At 37.3% G+C, this 22,893-nt stretch overlaps 11 protein-coding genes across 11 annotated transcripts; 7 read left to right on the forward strand and 4 right to left on the reverse strand. All coding sequences in view use genetic code 12, as the record gives it.

The window, feature by feature from the left end:
• Positions 1–60: 60 nt before the first annotated feature.
• On the reverse strand, positions 61–2,565 carry RGT1 (Rgt1p; the record flags this gene model as incomplete). Its single annotated transcript, XM_067692716.1, has 1 exon — positions 61–2,565. The coding sequence occupies one exon, from the start codon at positions 2,563–2,565 to the stop codon at positions 61–63; it is 2,505 nt and encodes an 834-aa protein (XP_067548117.1).
• A 577-nt stretch (positions 2,566–3,142) lies between these two features.
• On the reverse strand, positions 3,143–5,524 carry ARG83 (Arg83p; the record flags this gene model as incomplete). The annotated part of the gene is made up of 1 exon (XM_067692717.1): positions 3,143–5,524. The coding sequence occupies one exon, from the start codon at positions 5,522–5,524 to the stop codon at positions 3,143–3,145; it is 2,382 nt and encodes a 793-aa protein (XP_067548118.1).
• Positions 5,525–5,682: 158 nt separating this feature from the next.
• On the forward strand, positions 5,683–6,951 carry I9W82_003722 (uncharacterized protein; the record flags this gene model as incomplete). The annotated part of the gene is made up of 1 exon (XM_067692718.1): positions 5,683–6,951. One exon carries the CDS (start codon positions 5,683–5,685, stop codon positions 6,949–6,951), a length of 1,269 nt encoding a protein of 422 aa, XP_067548119.1.
• Positions 6,952–6,997: 46 nt separating this feature from the next.
• On the reverse strand, positions 6,998–8,386 carry I9W82_003723 (uncharacterized protein; the record flags this gene model as incomplete). Its single annotated transcript, XM_067692719.1, has 1 exon — positions 6,998–8,386. One exon carries the CDS (start codon positions 8,384–8,386, stop codon positions 6,998–7,000), a length of 1,389 nt encoding a protein of 462 aa, XP_067548120.1.
• Positions 8,387–10,227: 1,841 nt separating this feature from the next.
• SEN2 (tRNA splicing endonuclease subunit) lies at positions 10,228–11,388 on the forward strand (the record flags this gene model as incomplete). The annotated part of the gene is made up of 1 exon (XM_067692720.1): positions 10,228–11,388. One exon carries the CDS (start codon positions 10,228–10,230, stop codon positions 11,386–11,388), a length of 1,161 nt encoding a protein of 386 aa, XP_067548121.1.
• Positions 11,389–11,866: 478 nt separating this feature from the next.
• Positions 11,867–12,538, forward strand: HFL2 (negative cofactor 2 transcription regulator complex subunit; the record flags this gene model as incomplete). The annotated part of the gene is made up of 1 exon (XM_067692721.1): positions 11,867–12,538. One exon carries the CDS (start codon positions 11,867–11,869, stop codon positions 12,536–12,538), a length of 672 nt encoding a protein of 223 aa, XP_067548122.1.
• Positions 12,539–13,247: 709 nt separating this feature from the next.
• I9W82_003726 (putative phosphotransferase) lies at positions 13,248–15,476 on the forward strand (the record flags this gene model as incomplete). Its single annotated transcript, XM_067692722.1, has 1 exon — positions 13,248–15,476. The coding sequence occupies one exon, from the start codon at positions 13,248–13,250 to the stop codon at positions 15,474–15,476; it is 2,229 nt and encodes a 742-aa protein (XP_067548123.1).
• A 1,433-nt stretch (positions 15,477–16,909) lies between these two features.
• Positions 16,910–19,396, forward strand: SUL2 (sulfate permease; the record flags this gene model as incomplete). The annotated part of the gene is made up of 1 exon (XM_067692723.1): positions 16,910–19,396. The coding sequence occupies one exon, from the start codon at positions 16,910–16,912 to the stop codon at positions 19,394–19,396; it is 2,487 nt and encodes an 828-aa protein (XP_067548124.1).
• A 272-nt stretch (positions 19,397–19,668) lies between these two features.
• I9W82_003728 (uncharacterized protein) lies at positions 19,669–21,105 on the forward strand (the record flags this gene model as incomplete). Its single annotated transcript, XM_067692724.1, has 1 exon — positions 19,669–21,105. One exon carries the CDS (start codon positions 19,669–19,671, stop codon positions 21,103–21,105), a length of 1,437 nt encoding a protein of 478 aa, XP_067548125.1.
• A 196-nt stretch (positions 21,106–21,301) lies between these two features.
• Positions 21,302–21,601, reverse strand: I9W82_003729 (uncharacterized protein; the record flags this gene model as incomplete). Its single annotated transcript, XM_067692725.1, has 1 exon — positions 21,302–21,601. One exon carries the CDS (start codon positions 21,599–21,601, stop codon positions 21,302–21,304), a length of 300 nt encoding a protein of 99 aa, XP_067548126.1.
• Positions 21,602–21,765: 164 nt separating this feature from the next.
• I9W82_003730 (lysine-specific demethylase family protein) lies at positions 21,766–22,866 on the forward strand (the record flags this gene model as incomplete). Its single annotated transcript, XM_067692727.1, has 1 exon — positions 21,766–22,866. One exon carries the CDS (start codon positions 21,766–21,768, stop codon positions 22,864–22,866), a length of 1,101 nt encoding a protein of 366 aa, XP_067548127.1.
• Between the last annotated feature and the right edge of the window lie 27 nt (positions 22,867–22,893).

The following is a 22,893-nucleotide window of genomic DNA, read 5'->3' on the forward strand; positions in this document are numbered from 1 at the left end:
ACAAAAACGATTTTTGCTTTCCTTTTTTGTATTCATAAAAGTGTATGTATATATAAACAGCTACCTCATTAAGTCAGATTTGATCATTGGAATGACAGCGTTGATCCAATCAGGATTGGGTCCTGCTTTTGTAGCAAAGTCAAGTGGATTATCAGTAATCTTTTGCTTGATTTGTCGTACAGTTTGTTCATTCAATTGCAAATTGGTCAAGTTTAAATTCAACAAGTTGTACGAGATTGACAAGTTGCTGTTGATTTTAGAAGCATCTTCAATGGTGTTGTCGGCAATAATCTTGACAAGTTTGATGGTGTAGAAAAGTTGATCAACGGATAAGTTCAAACATGGGTTCAATACTTGTTTGTTGGACATTGTGGTGGTGCTTAGGTAGTTGGCAAAGTTGAGTATAGTTGTAGTTAATGTCTCCAACGTGGTGGCTAATTTATCTGACTCATTGTTGTTGACCAACTCGAACAACTCGTATTTGCGGTGAAGCAAATCGACAAATTGGGCAACAAAGTCATCTTTGGCTTCGGGTTTGTCAAGATTATCCATTATTGATGTAAGTAGGTTGTTTCTCATCTTGAACAAGCAAGTGGTGACATTATACACCTCGTAGACAAATTCACTCAACACTGACTTATTCTTTTCAACAAATAAAGATAAATTACCACTTGCAACAGTCTTTTGTACTCCTGCTTTTAAGCATGCAATATTATCAATAATATCCAAAGTGAGATACAACTTTGCAAACCACATATCAAATGGTTTGTCATTCAGTTTTTCGTCAAATATCCTATCAACTGCATTTAAATCATTTAAAAACGATGCTGCGGTAGCAATACCCAACAGGTAATGGGTTCCTTTCAAAAGTAAACTGTAGTTGAGAATAACTAGAGTCAATGCATACAAAAGTGTTGATACTTTGTTTATCCTTGATTGTTGATACAATTGTTGTAATTTGAAAAACATGGAGATGGTGGTGTAATCAGAAACAGTTTTGAAATTGACCAAGTCATTAACAGATATATGGAAACATTCAACAAGGTTTTCAGTAGGGGCTTCGTTACCAATAGCTTGAATCAACAGAATTAATTTATCAACTTCAATTGGAATCACAGGGTACGCCGATGCAAACACTTTATCATAAACTTCCAAATCTGCCTTAAGCATATCCATTGGTGAACTTTGCATCTGGTTGAATCCATTGGTTGGTGGTACTTGCAATTGCAGTTGCAGTTGCAGTTGTGATTTGGCCATATCTTGACCCATAAATCCACTATACGGAGTTCCAACTTTTGACACAGTCATTGGTGAAATCGGACCACCACCTTGCAACACCATTGACTTGTTGATCCTACCACTGAGACTCGATAATGAAGTGACAGAGTTTCTAGGGGAAATAGATTGTGAATTGGTGCGCATAATTGGTGGTCGGTGTGATGATGAGGATCTAACTGAGTAGAAATCTTCCGATTCGCTATCACTGAGGAACTCACTATTGTTTGCATGTCTAAGAATAGGTAATTTTGTGTTTGTGGTTGAAGTTGATGAGATTGAGTCTATTGAAGACCGTCTTCTACTGGTTCCACCACCACTTGTAACACTGCTAATTGAAGAACGATGAGGTCCAGTAGCTCGAGGCATTTCGTAGGGCACTTTCCAGAAGGGTCCTTGAATTGGTGGGCTATTGTTGTTACTATTGTTCAGTGGTTGATTATTCAGTTGCAATGGCGTGTTTGAAGGAGATGAATCGTTCAAGTTGGCTGTAATTACCTTATGTATAGCTGGTGATGTGGGTTTCTGATTGTAACCAATAATGGGAGGAAGTTTGATGGTGGACATTTGTTGTGAATTTGGTCGTATTTGCGGAAATGGTAAGCTGTTTTGAGGAAATTGTTGTTGTTGAGGAACCTGTTGTTGTGGTTGAGATTGTCTATGATCAATCTGTGAATTAGGATTGAACACATTGATAGGTTGTGGCTGAGCAACGTTGCCATTCAGGTTGGCACTTGGCTGAGCAACTGTGTACCCATGACCACCACTTTCCTCGTCTTTATCTTCATATTCCTTCAGATACCCTTTCGAAGGTCCTCTTTTCAATGGTGTTCTTGAAAATGTACACTCATCGCCATTTTTCTGACAATTGTTACAAATTTGAGTCACTTTATTCAACGTAGTTGAGTACTCTGCATTACACTTTATCTTTTTTCGTCGACAAGCATCACAAGCACGAGATATCTTGGACCGTTTGCGAGGAGGGTCTCGAGGAGGATCATTCGAGAAATGTGATTTGTTTGTATCAGGGGACCCGAAAGATGATGATGATACCAGTGGGTTCTGTTGTTGTTGTTGTTGTTGTTGTTGTTGTGACCCCGGAAATGGCTCCGCACGTGTCGGCCTAACTTGTGCGTCAACTTGTTTCTCCGGGACCTGGCTGTGTCCTTGTTGATGGGATGCTGAATCTCCTTTGCCTTGAATGGCAATATCTTCTTGTCTTTTCTGTTGGGCATCAGGAAATATGTCCTTGATTGACGGAATCAGTTTTGTTGGCAGAGTCGAAGTCATGATCATTGTGTCCTGTCGTAGTAGTGTATCGAATAGTTGAGAAGCAGCTTCAAAAGGCAAACAATATGAAATACAATCGTCTTCTTTAATAAAGACGTAGATTGTTCCTTTGATTATGGGCTTAGACCTAATTGTTTCTTTGTATACTAAAACTCAAGGGAATAACTCTCTGTGTTTCTCTCTGTTCGTCTGTCTCTCTCTCTCTCTCCACACATTCGAAAAAAAAAAAAAAAAATTCAAAAATTGTCTGACTGAAAATTTACAAAAAATAAAATAAAATAAAATAAAATAAAATAAAAACTGCTTATTTTTCTATGTGTGTTTGGATGTAATACTATAATATCCGTGTCAAAGGAAAAAGCCGCCCGTGAAAAACCGGAACAAAAGCTTCGGAACAACAAAACAACAAAACAACAAACTGTGTGTTTAGCGGAATAGAAAACTGCATATAAAAATACGTTTATACTTGGGGGAACCGGGGTAATTATTCCGCATTTACGAAACGGAAAACAAGTGTCGCAACATATATAAACACGACACTAATTACTTTAAGACCCCCTTCTTATTTCTATACATTCTATCCCAAGCTTAGTACTATATCCCATTCTCGTATCAAATTCATAAACCCCAAATTGACTTCCTCTTCTTCTCCGTCGGCTCTTCTCTTCCAAATCTCATATAAAATTTGTTTAGCTCGCCAATGATTCGACTGAATGTCAAATCCACGACACGTTTGCCAAATATGTTTGATACGCTCTTGAGTAGAAGTTTCTGTTGCTACTGAACCAGCAATTAGCAAATTCCAAATCATTGGTTTGTAACTGAGCTCTAATTCATTTGCACCTTCTACTGCTCGACATAAATAATCCAAACATCGCTTCACCGAATCTTGATGTTGATGTATATCAAAATTCTTTTTAATTAACTTGTTGTGGCATATAATCACTGCTTGGTGGAATGAATATACGTGGTTGAGTAGGAAATTGTGAAACTCATTCTCAGGATCCAATTTCCAACTCAGTTGTGTTATATCCCATCGAAGTAATTTATCCTCAACTTCAGCACATATTCGAGGAAAATTTCGAGGAAATACTTTTTTAACACTAAAGATATTCTTGTGGTTAGCCAAGTGGATTGACTCATGGAATATGTGTAGTAAGTCTCTGGGTATCCCATACATCAAATAAATGAGCTCTGTGTCCAAAGTGGAGGTAAATTTGGTATTCAAACTAGGAGCAAATTTTATTTGTGAATGTAAACTCTCGGCATCTCCTCCTGTAACTTCATAAGCGGCACTATATTGTCGATTGTTGTTAAAGTTTATGGTAAATGCTGTTGGCACATAAGGCATCTTTGTAGGTCCACTAGCCTCAAGCATATTTTCAATACTGAGTTTAGTCCTCGAAGCAATGGTATTCTCTTCTGTGTCCTCTTCTTCTTCTTCTTCGTCGTCATCACTATCTAGATCCTGAATTAAATTGTAATCCTCTTTTAAATCTCTATACCTCTTTTCATCCTCTTCCTCCATTTGATAGTTGAACAAATTGATCGCTTGAGTACTCTCAAACAAGAAATATTTCATCTTGAATGTATTGATGAGAAACTTGTTTATGGTGCAGTTTCGCGTCCTTGTTTCCAACTTATTCTTGATAACGAAATCTCCAATGGCATAAATCAAGTCTAAATTTTCAAACACACTAAACATACTATCAAGCTCAATCTGCAAAATCAAAGCAAGAAGTAGCATTGTATCATAATCTTCAACTGCTTTATCTCCCTTTTGTCGTTCAGCAATTACATCCGACTCATCCAAATGATAATTCAACAACTTTATGCTAAGTTTCCGTAACTCAATACTAATTTTTAAAAACTCATCAATCTTGTATTCATCATCTTCATTCTCTTCATGTAGTGTTGTTCTTTTGGATACTTTGAAAGCACTAAGGCCCAAGCATAAGTAAATTATACATAGTTTGATACTTTGTAACAACTGTTTATCATCCAATTCTTCTAAATCTTGTAAATCATTGACATCCCAAAATGCAAAATCCCAACATTTAAATTGCCCGACAATTTGTTTCACGTAGGGGATGACTAAGACATCAAAATAGTTATCCTTCATCCCAATTCGATTGACGGTAAACAAATCCAGAGTGAAATGGTCCAATAGGTTGCGAAACAAAGGGAACAATGTCAACTCATTGTTCTTCCTTGTATATAGTTTACTGTTAACCAAAGTGGCATTGGCAAACCACGCATCATCAGAATCGATATTGGGGAAAAACTTGGGATACAAAATATGCAACATGTTTTGCTCATTGAATTTGTAATCGGGGCCTTTGATGGCCAATACGGTAAGTTTGGCAAAGTTGAGAAGATCGTAATGGACATGTGTGTTGTTGGTTTTGGAAAATATTGAAGTCTTTGATGTGTTAGAGTCAACTTTTCGCCTTTTGGCTCTTGATGTAGTTGGTTGAACAGGACTTGGACGAGTTGGTGGTGGTGATGGTGGTGTCGTTATCGTGGCCTTTTGTAAATCTACTGAAGTTCCCTCCACTGAATGTTCAGCCTTATCTTTCCCCAGTGTGATTCCAACAAGTCGAAAACATCTAAATGGGCCTAGTTTCGCCCTTCCTGAGACTATAGCCGAATCATCAACCTTTTCCAAAACTGAGTTTAACTCCGCGTAAGTCTCATAAAGCATATCTCGAGGAAACTCCATCAAATCAACATTCCTTCTCTGAATATTATCTGGCTCATTATACCCCAACTTCAAACTAATCATTGCCTTATCTCTAGATATGGTGACTGGATCACTCCATCTTAAACGTATGTCATAACCAAGACACTCTCGTTTCAGTTTGGCGCAGCGTAAGCAGAATGGCTTGGTCAAGTCGCATTTCACTTTACGTGAACGACAAGTCCAACATCCATCGAATGTTCGCTCTTTTCTGGCCATAAGGAAGATATCAGATGTACTTGTGCGTGGGGAACGCAAAATGGGGTTTTTTAAAGTTTACCGTTGAATTATTTTCTTGTCGGGCAGAGAGAGAGAAGTTCGCGATTCCGGAGAAAACTGAATCAACCGTTGACCATAGAAGGAGTAGTGCTATCATCATGAGTATGTCCACATTGCCTGTGCAAACTGCTGAAGAGTTTAACCCGGCAGTTCCCGAAGTATTACCTCATGAGAAAGTTTACTCGATCCAAGTGGGGTATAAATTGTTTCGTCTAAGTGGATTGTCAATATCATCAGATTCACCATCATATTTCACCAAATTCTTTAGTCAAGAAGAAAACGAAGAAAAAGTATTGTTTTTCGACCGAAGCCCTCAAATTTTCGAAAAGATATATAATCATCTCCAGGGTTATTCCATCAACATTACGAATGATTTCGAATATATGCATCTTTGGAGTGATGCGTTTTATTTTGGATTGCTGAAGTTGCAAAAATTATTAACTGAACAAGATCTCTTTGCAAGTGTCGGTGATCAAAGTTTTAAAATACCCAAGTCATTGTTGCAGAATGAGGGGAATAGTCCCAATTATTTTACAATGAATTCAGAACGGTTGTTTTTTGATAATGTGGCGGTAATTGAGAGAAATAATATGTTGAGGCCGCCACCGCAAAGACCGCCAATTGTTGCTGGACGTTCTCCAAAGTTGTTTGCTGATTTATTAGAGTTTCTTAGAGGTAATACCCTCATAATAAAGAGTGAGGAGCATCGACAGTTGTTGCAGAAAGAAGCACGATATTATCGGTTTCTCGAGTTGGAGCAAAGAATGGTTAACCATACAGTTGTCAATGATGCTATTGTTTTAAACTTGATGGATTTAAGTCGAAAGGGGATGGTAAACAATTCCCCAAGTAACAGATTGAGTGAATGTCCAATGAAGTATGCTCGACCATATATCGGTGAACCTACAAGAGATTTGATTTTCCAAATTGATAATCTCAGTGATATTCGACACGTTCAATTGTTTCTTAACAAACGGACCAAGATTCCCACGGTCAAATTTGAGGGGAAGATTTATACGAAAATCACTCAAGTGTTTAAAGATCTATCTGAAGGATTGATTCATGAGGACAATTCAATTACGTTCCTAGTAGGATTGGGGAATCTGCGTACCACTATAAACGGTAAAGAAATGATGCCGGGATGGGTTGATGACTTGTTGCAAGCTGTAGGTGAGGACTCTGTCAAACGTGAAGATGAGCAGGAGACAGTACTGAAGAAACGCAAACTTAATGTCCAAGGAGAAGTGATTAAGCTTTATCTTCAACGATCAATGTGGAGAATTATGATGAGGGGAACATTAGCACGATTGGAAGCAGTCAACCTTGAAGGGTTAACTAGCCCAGTACAAACTATAGACTTTATATAACCATTTATGAATGTGAAAAATTAAAAATCTATAAGTGTATACATTTCTACATTCGTTTTAGTTTGAATCCGCCATACATGTACCTCGAAACAAAACTGACACAAGCACCAATAAATGCACAACATGTCAAAAAATAAACCAAGTGATCGAAACTAGCATGTGAGCCAGTGGCAATGGCACTACCTATGGGCAACCCAATTAAATCACCAAAAGATAACACAAAGAATGCCGTGCCTAGACCTTTACCAACATCGGATGTTTTCACAATGGAAGCCACCAAACTTGCAGAAAGGCTTAGTACTGACCCACTTGAAAACCCAAAACAACCTGAAAACACATACAATGCAATTAAATGATGTCCAAAGGGGACCCAAATGACGCAAAATATAAGTAGTGAGAATAAATTGATAAGGCAAAATGTATTGAATCGGCCTAGCCATTTATCGGCAACGATACTGGGGATAATACGTCCAGGGATGCTGAATGCATTGAAAACGACAACTAGTAAATATGCATCACTATCGGGAAACCCTCGATTAGATGCATAAAGTGGGATTTCAACCATTGAGATTAAGAAAGCCAATCCATTGAAAAGCAATCCACTGACAATGACACCAAACAATGGGTTTTTGTAAACGATTTTAAAATCAATTGAGTTGAACATTTCTTTAAGTACACCACCATCACCAACTTGACTAAACTCTTTTTTTCTATCCGTCACCATAAACCAACCAATAGCTAAAAGGGCTAGTGTTAGGAACGCACCCACACGGATTGACCATCCAAATCCAATTTTAGGGAAAAGAGATCTGAAAAGCAATGGGAATATAACTCCACCAAGTCCACCACCTCCATATGCTATCCCCAATGCAATTGCTCTTTTGGTACAATACCAATGACTAACAACACCGACAAATGGTCCAAATGTGAATGCTGCACCAATCCCAGCAAGGAATCCATAAGCCAAGATGAACTGCCATACTCTATGACAGAAACTTGTGGCGATTAGTCCCAAGAACATGGCAATTCCACCACACAATATGGGAATCTTGCATCCAAATTTATCAAATATTGGTCCTGATACCAATAACCCACCAAATGCGAAAAAATTGTATAATGAAAAGATCCAACTAATGGCAGTTGTTGGTTCATCTTTAAGACTATGTTCAGACACATAAGATTGTATTACACCAGCAGCATTAACAAATCCAAGAGCACCAGTGAGCCCTAGAAAGGATCCAAGCACCGTCAATATTGCCTTGGTGTGGAATCCCGATGGGAAATTTTCTGGATCGTCAAGTAGATGTAGACCATTACTTGTAGTGGAAGCTATGGAGTTGTCTTCTGAATGGACTAGTGTAGGTGCTATATTGAGTTGTTCATGAGGTTCAAAAGTAGACGTTTTCTTTTCTTCTTCTATGATGCTTTTTGACATGACTGGGTTAATGAAGGTATTATCCTTTCTCTTTAAAGTCCTGCTTTAAGTAGGGAGGAGACGAAAGTGGTTATTGGAAAGACTGGTCAGGTCTTTTTTAAAGGAATTTTTTTCTGTGGCATTCTTTTGACTTTCCCTTTATAATAAATTATATTACTCAGTTCTTTCTGAGGTTAATTCAAATGCGCTTTTTTACTCAAACGGCATCAGAAAAAAAAAAAAAGAAACAAATTCCGCTCTGAAAACGATGCATTAAAAGAGAACATCAGGGTTGAACAAGGTCCCATGTGGTATTCCACTTTGTGCGGAAGGATACCGTGTGCTTACAAGCTTTGAGCTTCCTATTATCAGCTCCATTTGACCAAAAGTGGGGTGACTAGAGCGGAGTTGAGATGCCGAGGGTTGTCAAAAAATAATAATTTTAAATTAATTTTTTTTCTTTGTTTAGTTTTTGTGTTTAGCGTATATAGTAGTAGAAAACCACTAAAATAATTTTAAAAGCCAACTTGAACCGCGTGTGGTAGCAATTGGATCCCATCATACACATCAAAAGTAAAATAACAAATTTAAAGGTGGTTGGTATCAGTCCTATATAAAATGTCCTTAGTTCTCTGGGTATTTGCTTGGTGGTGAGATACTAGAAAGAAAGCCACACCACTTTTTTCAATTTGATACGTTCATCGTAAAAATCTAGAATCCCGTTGGTTTTTGTGGCTTCAAATGTCTAATGCTTTTTTTTTAGTGTTTTTTAGTTGTTGCGCATACATCCATCGGAAGAGCCGAACAAATTTAGAATCCTTACTGAAACTGATATACTTTTTATATAGAAACGAGAGGCATTTCCGAGTCGTATTGTATAAGTAAGGTAAAAGTAGCCACAATGCAAAGTCTAGACATTTGTACCCCATTGGAGCTTTTGCTATACTACTACAGGAGGTTGAGTGATTTCTGGTGTGTGAAGTTGTAGTAGGTATGGCAGAAATCACTGTAGTTCCTCTATAGGACGCGGCAATCACTTGATGGGTTTCAACAGCACTGAGGTTAGTAAGATCAACTTTTTAACTCCTTCCTACGTAATGTAGTTAATCCGATATACTCTTTGTATGGCTTTTCACTCTAATTTGGCTACCATGATCCCCGGTTTGATGATTCTCTCATGACACTGTTCTTTTGCTTGGTTACACATTTCAAACACTACAGTATTGAGGCTCAAAGCTAAGTGTAGAGAAGGTGAACAATATGTGTACTATTAGCGAAAATCTTCATTCCAGCAAAGCTTTCAAATGTGGTCTTGATGAGTAATGTAAAATTAGTGGAAAAGTAACTTAGTAAAATAAGTCTCAGTGTATATATATTTGGGATATGTAATGCTTCTATATTGTTGTATTCTGGTTATCTTCTTGTTTTTGGTGTTATGTTAACATGAGTTTACAAAAAGAGCTGCAAAAATTGTCGTACCGCGAGGAATGGTAGCTCGGTGTCTGTTTCGCATCTCACGGGCGAAGAGCCAGAACAAGCGAGAAAAGGAAGCAAGAAAAAAATTTTCCTTCATAATCCCACTTTTAATTCTTCTTCTTTCAAGAATACTTTTCCAATATTAGAATAATGATCAACTAAACTAAAGTGTATGTTATTATCACCCTAGTACAGAGCTTCCTATTTTCGTCCTTCTTCAAAATGATGACAATTTTTTTCCTAGTGTCTTTAAGATCGTTAAGATCAGTGTGAGCACATGATTTCTCAAATAGACTACAACGGTATCTGAATTGAAGGTAAAGAGGCAGCTTTGAAGTCACTAATGTGTCCTTTTGCTTAATTTGTACTAACTTGTTTCTTAGTTAATGGGGAAAAAGAATTCGAGATTGTTGAATAAGATATATAACAAACCATTGCCAATTGATGTTGCTGTGAATGTTGCTCTTGTTTTGACTAATCCCATTTCATGGTTTGAGTATGCTTGGAATTTGGTACGTGTCAATTTCTGGAACTCCCCAGATGTGAATAAAAGGATTGAAGTTGTTTATGAAGATGGTGTGTTTAAAGTTGTTGATGCTGATTCAATGGTTAAATTGTGGAGACAAGGGTTTTTTGGGAAAGGAGTATTGTCTAGATCTGAACCTACTTGGTATGCAAGAACAGTGGCAAGACTCAATGTTGTTGAAGATGGGAAACAGAGCGGAAATGGTGGTGGTAATGTTGCTATGGAGGATATTACGAAAAGTCGAAGAATGGAAAGAATTGAGTTTAAGAGGCAGAGACAACGGTTACAGGATTTACAATTGAAGCAAAGAAAAGGTGTAATTAGTGATGAGGAAGTTGTTGAGATGTCCAAATTGGATGAACAATTGGTTGAATTTAGAAAAAAAGATTTTGTCAATGTTGAAGAGACTGAAGTTGTGATGAGAGATGAAGATGCTGATATTGTTATTGATGATGAAACTGGATCAGTTGTTCAGTTGGAGTATATGCAATTACAAGCTGTTGAAGTGTTTTTCTTGCAATTTGCTTTTAATAACATCAATGTTGACAATGTGTCTTTAAAACAGTTGTTTATCAACTGTTGTCAACAATATGATTCTTCTCCTACAATCAAATCAAATAACAAATTCATCATCAGTTATATTGTTTATCATTATTTCAGATCCAAGGGTTGGTGTGTAAGATCAGGTATCAAGTTTGGCACTGATTATTTGTTGTATAAACGAGGCCCACCATTTTCACATGCTGAATTCTGTGTGCTGGTAATGCAAGACGACTATGAGCAAGGTGTAAGTGGGTACGATTGGTTTCAAATTTGTGCTAAAGCTAGAGTCATTGGTAGTGTAAAGAAGAATTTTGTACAAGTTTATGTTGAAGCTCCGCTACAAAAAGAGTTTAACGAGGTGTTTTCGAATACTAGTGATGATTTTGATGAAGGGTTAATGTTTAAGCTATTGTTGAGTAAGTATAAAGTATCGGAAGTTTTATATAGAAGATGGAATCCTAGCCGGACTAGAGATTGAAATAAACAACAACAACAACAAACTGTATAAGCTCATCGCAGTACAAAATCGAGAGAGAGAAAAGGAGAAGAAAAAAATATTGACTGGTACACGACTGAAAACTGAATCAGTTTGCTAGACAACTACGTTAATGCTTAATGAGATGTAGGTAAAATCTTATACAAGTAGATCTTCTGCAGATATATTATTATTGATATTGAATAAATGTATATATAATATATACATGTAATTCAACCAATAAGAATTGATTTGAATTGAATTGAAATTATAAATTTATATGCAGTACTCTTTTTCTGTGTTTTGTGTGTTGTTGTGTTGTTGTTTGTTGTTTTGCTTTTTTTTTCTGTTGTATGTGTGTGTTAATATAAAAGCAGTTTCAAATTCCCACAACGCATTTTTCAATACAAACAAGAAAAAAATTATTACTTCGTCATAACATACACATTTACGACACTAATCCACGACACATACACTAATAATGTCTAATCTACGCCATTTGATAAATTACGATGATGATGAACAACAACAAGACAACAATACCAATGGATTTAATAACAACTATAATACTCGCAGAAGTACTAGAAATGCATTTAGTATAAATAACCTTGTTAATGGACCAATACCAACAAATGGCAACAACAACCAAGATCAACTGACTACACTTCCAAAACTTGAATATAATTATGCTACTCCTCAACAAAGTTCAATATATACAGCTGGTGTTGGTGGTAACAGTAGTATCCTCAATAGTCAACTTCCAACTATTCAACCAGAACAACAACAACAGCAACAACAACAACAACAATCTGCATCAGAAGATCAGAATACGCCGACAACAACAACTCGCATATCACAAGAACAAATACTAGCCAGCTTCGAACGAATCAAGACCCATTTCCCCGCCGCTAGAATCAAGAAAATTATGCAAAGTGATGAAGAAATTGGTAAAGTTGCTCAAGCCACACCAATTATTGTTGGTAGAGCATTGGAAATCTTTATGGCTAATTTGGTTGAAGTGTCGGTATTACAAGCTAAGAAGCAAGGTGTCAAGAGAATTACTGCGTCGCATGTGAAGTCAGCTATTGAGAATACTGAACAGTTTGATTTCTTGGTTGAAGCGGTGGAAAAGTATCCTTCATTGAAGAATTGAAGAAATAAAGAAAAATTGCTATTTCTTAAGCTTCTAAAGGGGGAGGTTATTCAATTCTTTTTGCATATTGTATTAAGATATAATCAGATTAAATGTATAAGGTATGAAAGATGTGAATCGGAACTTGTCGATGATGATTGATGAAACTTTATAACTCTGTAGATATTGGACCAAAAAGATCTCTCTCTAATGTCTGGTCTAGAGTGAACTTTCTTATCTCCGGAGTTTTTGGTGACCGGAAGTCGCGGAGGTTACTCTATTAGGAAATCCACATTACATTGCAATCGACCGGAGGGGTGTAAAAATTACTTTAGTTACACAAAGTTACAGGTTGATCACATGTTCTAGTAAGCAATTATTTGGACCAACAGCAAATGAATGGTTAATGTGGCGTGTAGAGAGAAAAAGCCTTAGAGGGTATAACCCTGAGTATAGCTTCTTTCTTACTTCCACAGAAAAGCTGTCAAGTGGGCATAACATTGTGATGAAAGTTTCTTCTCTAAGATGGTGCGCTTCCAATTACGTATGACCTCAATTACTTTTTTGCTTTTCTAGAGCTTCCTGCATATAAATTTAAGCTATTACTCCGTTCGAAAGCAAATATTTTTAAATTCCGGAACCCAACACCTGTAAATTGCTATTTATAAAAAGAACCAAACTCAATTGAATTACTTTCTTCTTCTTCTTTACCCACTTTGAATAAGCAATAATGGTTCAATCAAAATCAAATACTAGTCTTGCAAACAGAAGACAATCGTCCTTCTTTTACAATTTACCCCAAGCTGAACCTGATATCTACTATGTTGGTGTAGATGTTGGTACTGGTTCCGCTAGAGCTTGTTTAATTGATACCAATGGTATCATTTTAGGATTAGCCGAGAAGCCAATTTCAAGACAAGAGTTGAAACCAAACTATATAACTCAAAATTCAACCGAGATTTGGAATTCAATTTGTTATTGTGTTAAGCGCTGCTTAAGTGAATCGGGAGTAGACCCTCACCATGTCTTTGGTATTGGATTTGATGCCACTTGTTCATTGGTTGCTGTTTCGGAGTCCAATGATACTCCTGAATCAGTTGGTCCTAATTTCGATGATAAAGAAGAGAATATCATCTTGTGGATGGACCACAGAGCTGAAGATGAGACTAACGCCATCAATGCCACTGGTGACAAGTGTTTGAAATATGTTGGTGGACAAATGTCAATTGAAATGGAGTTGCCCAAAATGAAGTGGTTGAAACATCACAAGCCAGGTGGAATTGATGATTGTAAGTTCTACGACTTGGCTGATTTCTTGGTTCATAAAGCTACTGGAACTGAAACTAGAAGTTTCTGTTCGGTTGTATGTAAACAAGGATTTGTTCCAATTGGTGTTGATGGATCGGAAACTGGTTGGTCAAAGGATTTCTTGTTGTCTGTTGATATGGCCGAGTTGGTGGAAGACAATTTTAGAAGATTGGGTGGTATTCCTGGTGTTAATGGTAAATACCTTACTGCTGGTAACATTGTTGGAAAATTGACTGATAAGGCAGCTTCAGAATTGGGATTGTGCAGTGAATGTATTGTTGGTTCGCCAGTTATTGATGCATATGCCGGATGGGTTGGAACTGTTGCTGCTAAAGCTGAAGTTCCTCAATTGCTTGAAGAGAAATATGATGGAACTATTGGTGATGCATGTGGTAGATTGGCTGCTGTTGCTGGTACTTCTACTTGTCATATTGCCATGACTAAGGAGCCTTGTTTTGTCAAGGGTGTTTGGGGGCCATATAAGGATGTTATGGCTGAAGGTTATTGGTTAGCTGAAGGTGGTCAATCAATTACTGGTCAATTGTTGGCACATGTATTGAGTATTCATCCAGCTAATCAAGAATTGTTGAAAGCAGCTGAACAATCAAGCATTTCCAAATTTGATTACTTGAATTCATTGTTGGAAAGAATGGTCAAGACTAGAGGTGAGAGATCAGTTGTTGCCTTGGCCAAGCATATTTTCTTTTATGGTGATTTCCATGGTAATAGATCCCCTATTGCTGATCCAAGAATGAGAGCAAGTTTAATTGGACAATCATTGGACAATTCTATTGAAGATTTGGCTTTAAACTATTTTGGTGCTTGTGAGTTTATTGCTCAACAAACAAGACAAATTGTTCAACATATGGAAGAAGCTGGCCATGATATTAAATGTATCTTTATGAGTGGTGGACAATGTCGTAATGGGTTGTTGATGAGATTGTTGGCTGATTGTACTGGTTTGCCAATTGTCATTCCTAGATATATTGATGCTGCAGTGGTGTTTGGTTCAGCTTTATTGGGAGCTGTTGCTGCAGAAGAGACAGTAATTGATCATCGTTGCAATGGTCCACATTCAAAGAGAGCCAAACTGTTGGCTGAAAAAGGAGGCGCACAACAAGAAGCACCAGCTGAGGAACCTGAATCTCCATTTACTGCTCCAACAGCAACATCAACCACCAACTTGGCAACTATTGCCTATGCACATTCCAATCCAAATACAGTTGACTACTTCAATCAACCAACACAAGAAGCCCAAACTCGTCACAAGGCTGATGATCAAGAAGATTCTGATGATGAAAACACCTTATCTTTTGGATCCAAGCAAGAAACTCAAAAGGGAATCTCACAAAAATTGGCCAGTTTAGGATTGAACAAACCATTATCCTCGACAAAGAAGGAACAACAACAGCAACTGGAACAACAATCAGTCTCTACCGATTCTGGAGAATTGTTGTGGAAGATTATGCAAAAGATGACTGGTCCTGGAAAAGTTATCCAGCCACGTGCAGATGATCATCCCGATAGAAAATTGTTGAATGTAAAGTACAAGATCTTTTTGGAACAATGTTATGAACAGAGAAAGTTTAGAGATGATGTTGATGCTATAGAGAAGGAGAATTTGAAGAGTTTAAAGACAGCTGCTAAGTAGAGGTTTACTAATAGAATAGTATTTGAAATAAAAGAATTAACTATTAAAGATGTATCGTAATTTTGAGGCGTTTTCTTTGTAGTATCGTATTTAGAGGTTATGAGTCTCTTGTCCGCCTCTTCTCCACAAATTGAGACTTGTTTGGCTGTGTGTGAACAAGTTTTGCCTGAATTTGCTGCAAAAAAAAAAAAGGAATCACAGTTTGCCACCTGTCCTACACAAAAGATGTATAAGTGATGTAATATTCGTTAATCCCTGTAACTAAGAGTGTATAATTTTATAGTTTCACTGTGCTGTTTACGGAGAAGAGCGATTCCGGTGTAATGTAATTTAGATGTTTGATTGCTAATTTAAAGCTTTATTTACACTTTGCACCAAGTGTGGCGCTGCAAAAAAAACTAAAAAAATGACATATGAGAATTGTATCAGCAAGATGACGTTAAAGTATGTCACTGTAATCGATAGAAGAATCAAAACTGGGGCATGTCAAATGCTAGATCTGTGCTCACAAAGCAAGCGAATCTGTATTGAGATACGAACCGCTGTACGGTGAACCCAAAAAAGTATTCAATTCTGTGTACCTGTATATAAGGTAGATGACGTCTTACGAAATGTCAAATTGCACGTGACTTTTGGTAATTTGGCAATTTAATTGTTAAAGAGCAAAGAGTGATTACGTAACCCAAATACAAAGTTAAAAAAATTGCAGCCACAGCTGAAAAAAAAAAAAAAAAAGAAATTGAATAAATTACAAATCAATAAGAATAAGAATGCTTATTCCATCAAAACTATATGAAACAAAGTTTTCTTATTCTTATTGAAAAAAGTCTCAGCATTTCCAATTGAATATTTGATTTTCAACCACACCTTTCTCAAACAAAATTTCTTGGTTCCATAGAGATATAAAAGAGAGATCAAATTATCACCAAGCTGAAAAATTTTGAAAGATCTACTTGTCCCCACCATTGAAAGTTGCAAAAAATAGTCAGATCTCGATACAAAGTCAGGAGATCAGAAAACGCCTTCAAAAGTATATTGTCACACAAATCTGCATCAACGGGTAAAAAGTATTTGTTTTAAATTACAATTAAAATTTTTCAATCGTTAAACCAAAAAACCACAATTTTGCTTTATTCCACCACAGTTTACACTCAGTTACAGATAATTAATTGATTTACAGGCGTATTATCCATTGTTTTCCTTTTTTTGTTCCCATAAATTCATCGTAAATTGCAAAAAGCGCCTGAAAGACTCATAACGCAAGGCTAAAATTACACATTCTTTTATCGCCTGAAATTTACATTGTTAGAGTTCAATATAGAGTTTGACTATAGATCCCCCATTGTTTTTCACGTTTGCATATATATAATCATCACAATCTCATTCAGATTTTCCAATAATTTTATTACACGTTTGCATCTCATCCAATAATAATGTCTGATTTTATTCATAGAGTTGAAACCGAAGTACGGTCAGTGGTTTCTGATACTGAAAGAGGTGTTAATACAAAGCTCCCCAATGAATACCCTCATGTATATGAAGACCCACATGTCGTTAACCAGCCGCATGATTTCGAAGCAGAACAAGAGTATAATAGTCATCATCCTCATTCAAACTATTATGTACCGGCTTACCATGAAGAAGAAGTTGCTGTTAAAGAATGGTTTCAAAAAGTATTTGCTCATCCATTAACTTTTGTAAAGAACTACTTGATTTCGTTGTTTCCTATCCTACAGTGGATCTTGCATTATAATGGTAGATGGCTATATGGAGACTTGGTTGCTGGTATCACTGTTGGTATTGTCTTGGTGCCTCAGTCAATGTCTTATGCCCAATTAGCTGGGTTGGAACCACAATACGGGTTGTACTCTTCGTTTGTTGGGGTGTTTATCTACTCCTTCTTTGCCACTTCCAAAGATGTTTCCATTGGTCCTGTTGCCGTTATGTCGCTTCAAGTTTCAAAAGTTATTGCTCATGTTCAAGACAAGTATGGTGACCAGTATGCTGCTCCCGAAATTGCTACCTTTTTAGCATTGATCTGTGGTGGTATTGCAACTGGTATCGGTGTGTTGAGATTGGGATTCATCTTGGAGTTTATTTCCATTCCTGCTGTTATGGGGTTCATGACTGGGTCTGCTTTCAACATCATCACTGGTCAAGTGCCGGGTTTAATGGGTTACAACAGTAAAGTCAACACTAGAGATAGTACCTATATGGTTGTTGTCAATACCTTGAAGCATTTACCAGAGACCAAAGTTGATGCTGCTTTTGGTTTGGTTTGTTTGTTCATCTTGTATGTTTGGAAATTTAGTACCGACTATGCTCAGAAAAGATGGCCAAAGTATAAAGTATACTTTTTTTACATTCAACAATTGAGAAATGCCATTGTTATTGTTGTTGCTACTGCGATTTCATGGGGTATTGTTCATCCACAAAAAGTTGCCTTTAATGGTCCTTCCCTGGATTATAAACCTCCGTTTAGTACTATTGGTAATGTGCCAAGAGGACTTAGACACGTTGGTGTTTTCCATCCTCCTGATGGTATTATTGATGCCATGGCGTCGGAAATTCCCGTGTCGACAGTTATTTTGTTGTTGGAACATATTGCCATTTCAAAATCATTTGGTAGAGTCAATGACTACAAGGTTGTTCCTGATCAGGAAGTTATTGCAATTGGTGTTAATAACTTGATTGGTACGTTTTTCAGTGCTTATCCTGCCACTGGTTCATTTTCAAGGTCAGCTTTGAAAGCAAAGTGTGGTGTTAGAACTCCTTTGGCTGGTATCTTCACTGGTGCTGTTGTGTTGTTGGCCTTGTATGCATTGACGTCGGCTTTTTACTATATTCCAAAAGCAGTCTTGAGTGCAGTCATTATCCATGCGGTGTCTGATCTTATTGCCAATTATAAAATCACTTGGTCATTTTGGAAAATTAGTCCAATTGATTGTGGAATCTTTTTGATTGCTGTGATCTTGACTGTGTTTGTCACTATTGAAGCTGGTATTTACTTTGCCATTGCTGCGTCAGTTGTTGTTTTATTATTTAGAATTGCCATTCCTAATGGGTTGTTTTTGGGTAGAGTACAAGTTGCCGAGCTCGTGAATCCTATTATTGATGAACAAACCAGTTATGATGATGAATCGAATTCGAGTGACTCGTCCAATGTTGAGATTCACCAAGTGTTTTCTGGAGGATCAAACTATAGAGCTACTGATGATAAGAAGGACAAGACTGATGTGGTTGAACGTAGAAGCACCACCAGAGAATTGGCTAAACAAAATCCAAGAATTAGATTTCATACACGTTGGGTACCGTTGAATCATAAGAATATTAATCACGATATTCCAATTTCTCCTCCACCACCAGGTGTCGTTGTTTTCAAGCCAGTTGAGTCATTCACTTATCCTAATGCATCACGTCAAATCGATAGAGTATCAGATGAAGCCAAGAGAATCACAAGAAGAGCAAAGCCATACAGTTATACCGATACTGGATCAAGACCATGGAATGACCCTGGTCCATTGAAGTGGAACTTGCCATTTTTGAGAAAATACAACAAGGAAGAAAAGATTGAAGAAGACACGCGCCCAATCTTGCGTATAGTCCATTTCGATTTCTCTACGGTATCTCAAATCGACATGACTTCAGTACAAGCATTAGTTGACTTGAGAAAAGCTTTAAACGCTTATGCTGATCGAGAAGTTGAATTTCATTTTTCAGGAATCTTGAGTCCTTGGATTAGAAGAGCGTTGTTGAATTCTGGATTTGGTACTTATGAGGATGGATTGACGTCGGCTAATAATTATGTCAATATCGCTACCGGATATACTGATATTGAAAGTGGAGTTGATGAGGAGTATGTTGCTGCTGTTGGTACAAATACACCATTTTTCCATTTAGATATTCCAAATTATGAGTAGAGGGGGGTAATTCAGTTTTGAAGGGGGTCATTTTGCCGTTGAATTTTAAGAGGCTTGGGTTCTGTTATATTTCAGTTCTTATACATTATTAGATTAGATTGAGTTTTATTAGTATGAATGTACATTATTACGTATTAGAGTATCGTTGTAGGAGAATGGATCAAGACGCGTCGTCAAATTTGGGTGAAAGTTAAAAAATCAAAAAAAAAAAATAAAAAAAAAACAACAACAATGATCCCAAACACGTCTTTAGTATCAAACAAGTTTAATATATGACTTCACTACAGACACAACAGGTTGACACTTCAGAGCAATTGCTTCGTAAAAGTATAAGAATTGACGAAGCTAGTCGCAAACGTAAGAGAGAGGATGAATCTGCGGCACTGGAACAAGAAACTGTGGATAAAGAAAATCAAGAGACACACCAATTAGAAAAGCTAGCTAAGAAACAAAAAATGGATCAAGAGAAGGAGGCAAAGAGGCTCAAATTAGAAGAGGAGAAAAGAGCCAAAGCTAAAAAGATTGAGGAGGAAAAAGAAGCCAAGAGGAGGAAGCTAGAGGAGGAGAAGGAAGCAAAACGCAAAAAAATTGAACAGGAGAAACTTGAAAAGGAACGGAAGAAAATGGAGGAGAAATTAGAAAGAGAAAAGAAGAAGGAATTGGAGAAGTTGGAACGTGAGAGAAAGAAACAAGCTGAACAAGCTGAAAAGGAACGCAAGAAACGCGAGGAGCAAGCTGAAAAGGAACGTAAAAAGCAAGCTGAACAAGCGGAAAGGGAACGTAAAAAGCAAGCTGAGTTGGCTGAAAAAGAACGCAAGAGAGAAGAAAGAGAGAAGGAGAAGCTAGAAAAGAAGTTGAAACAAGAGGAGGAAAAGAGAGCTAAGGAATTGGAAAAGCAAAGAATTGAGGAGGAGAAAAGGAAAGCAGAGGAGGCCAAGGAACGAAGTCAGATGAAGATATCCAATTTCTTTCATGTTCGTCCACAGGAAAAACAAGCCAAAGAGAAGGACATGGAGGGGGAAAGTAAGACTGTTCAAAAGAGTGACTACGAGACTGAATTTTTACCATTTTTTGTCCAACGTAATGTAACGTTGAAACAGGGTAATTATTGCACAGATAAAACCAAACTGGAACTCGACTCTATTTTATCAAATAAAGCTCCTGTTGATACGTTAGATCCTTTCGTGGGTTACAGAAAATCAAGCAGCAGCAACCCACAGCAGTATATCACCCCTGAGGCAATTTTGAATGCCCTCAATCTACCCTCGACCAGCGAGCAGCAAGTTCTCGAAATGATTGAACAACTTCCACCCATCAAGTATATCAGCTTTTACGAGAATTCGAAACCACCATATACCGGATCATGGTGTTCACAAAAGCATCAAGATCAACAAATGGCCATCATTAGTGATCCACTAGATAAGGAGATTACAGGATTAGATTACGACTACGATTCCGATTTAGAGTGGAATAATGAAGAAAAAGATGGTGAAGATATCGATGATGAAGAGGATGATGAAGAGGATATACTGATCCTACCTGATGAAGACGATGATGAGTTTATCGAAAAAGATTCGGAGCTAAATAAAAGAAGCATACATCAATTGGTTGTGGTTAATAAATGGAATAATGAAGATAATAAGGAGTTTTTCCATCATTATACTACGCTGCACATTGTTGATTTGAGTAAGTTGAAGAGCTTTATATAGGGTTAACCTGAGGCAAATGATGGCATTTGATAAAAACATAAATTGTAGATTGTATTGCACTCCTTGTATCTCGTGAAGGAGTTCACCAGTAGATTGCGTGTGTTGATCCTAGCCGTAAAGCTCGCCCGCACAAGGCGCGATGTTTCTTGCGGTGCCTTGCCATCAGTTTTCCACCCACTCAGCCACTCCGCCCTCCCTATATATACTTTTTATAATCAGCTTCTAGCTTATCCTCAACCAACACTTTATTAAGATACCTCATCAACTTTGTACTCAACCCCACGTTGGCCAAAAACGATCCTGGACCATAGACCAAGTTATTGAAAACATTTCCATATGGTTGATTAATCATCACTTTGGCACTCCATAGTAAATGATAGCCTAATTCTAAAAAGACAGCAACTGTGACGAATGTAAGGATGGATGCGCTAAATGCTCTTGATTTGGATATCCTTTCGTGGCTTAATGGGTCTCTCTTGGTGGATGGTGATGACATGGCTTGATTTTTAAGGAAGTGATTTATCAAGTTTAAAGTTTTCCCCTTTCTCTTCTGTCATTTGAAATATTTTTTCTCTTCTGAAAGAATACACAAATTAGGAAAAATCAAAATATTCCGTATCATATATCACCTTATATTCAGAAACACAGTTAGTAAAGATAATGCAAACAAGATCACATTCGCAATCAGACCTAATTGATATAAAACCAGACCACTACGATAATGGTGTGCCTGTCTTTAAACCCACAATGGACCAATTTAAAGATTTCTACAAATTTAATAAATCGGTAAATAAATATGGTTTAGAAGCTGGAATAGTTCGTGTTATTCCTCCACAAGAATGGAAAGAATCCATCTCCAAATGTTATTCTGAAGAAAACTTGTCTCGAGTACTTATCAAAAATCCAATTGTTCAACAGATTAATAGTAATATTCATGGTGTATTTCAGATTCAAAATATTGAAAGACCAAGGAAATATACACTAGAGCAATGGAAAGAACTTTCAAAGAAACAGGAACCTCCAAGGAGACGCAAGAGGCTGCGTGATGAAAATGAAGAAGATGTGAGCGGTAAAATTGATAGTGCCGAATTTAGCGACGATCGTTGTCAAGAGTTGGAACGTTCATACTGGAAGTCACTTACATATTCTGAACCTATATATGGAGCTGACTCTGAAGGGTCTCTATTTACAGATGACATGAATGTGTGGAATATAGCAAAGTTGCCAAATGTTCTTGACTTGATGGAAGAGAGAATTCCCGGTGTTAATAATGCTTATTTGTATGCTGGTGTTTGGAAAGCCACTTTTGCATGGCATCTTGAAGACCAAGACTTGTATCTGATTAACTATATCCATTTTGGAGCTCCAAAGCAATGGTACCTGATACCACAAGCACAGCACGAAAAGTTTTTCAATGTTATGAAGGACTTGTTCACTGATGAGTACAAACACTGTTCGCAATTTCTTCGACACAAGACCTTCCATGCACTGCCACAATACTTGGAGAAAAAGGGGATCACTGTGAATCACACGATACATAGAGAAGGCGAGTTCATTCTAACGTACCCTTATGGATACCATGCAGGCTTCAATTATGGGTACAACCTTGCTGAATCTGTCAATTTCGCATTAGATTCATGGTTTGATATTGCTAAAAAGACGGACCATTGTCATTGTATTCCAGATGCTGTAAATATCAATGTGGAGCAGTTGTTGAAGAGGTACAATTCGGTAAAGAAGAATTCTGCGGTCTTTGTGTAAGGGGACAAAAGGTAAACAAAGAGAAAA

The sequence above is a fragment of the Candida metapsilosis genome (genome assembly GCF_017655625.1).
Source record: "Candida metapsilosis strain BP57 chromosome Unknown scaffold4, whole genome shotgun sequence".
NCBI classification, from domain to species: Eukaryota; Fungi; Ascomycota; class Pichiomycetes; order Serinales; family Debaryomycetaceae; genus Lodderomyces; species Lodderomyces metapsilosis.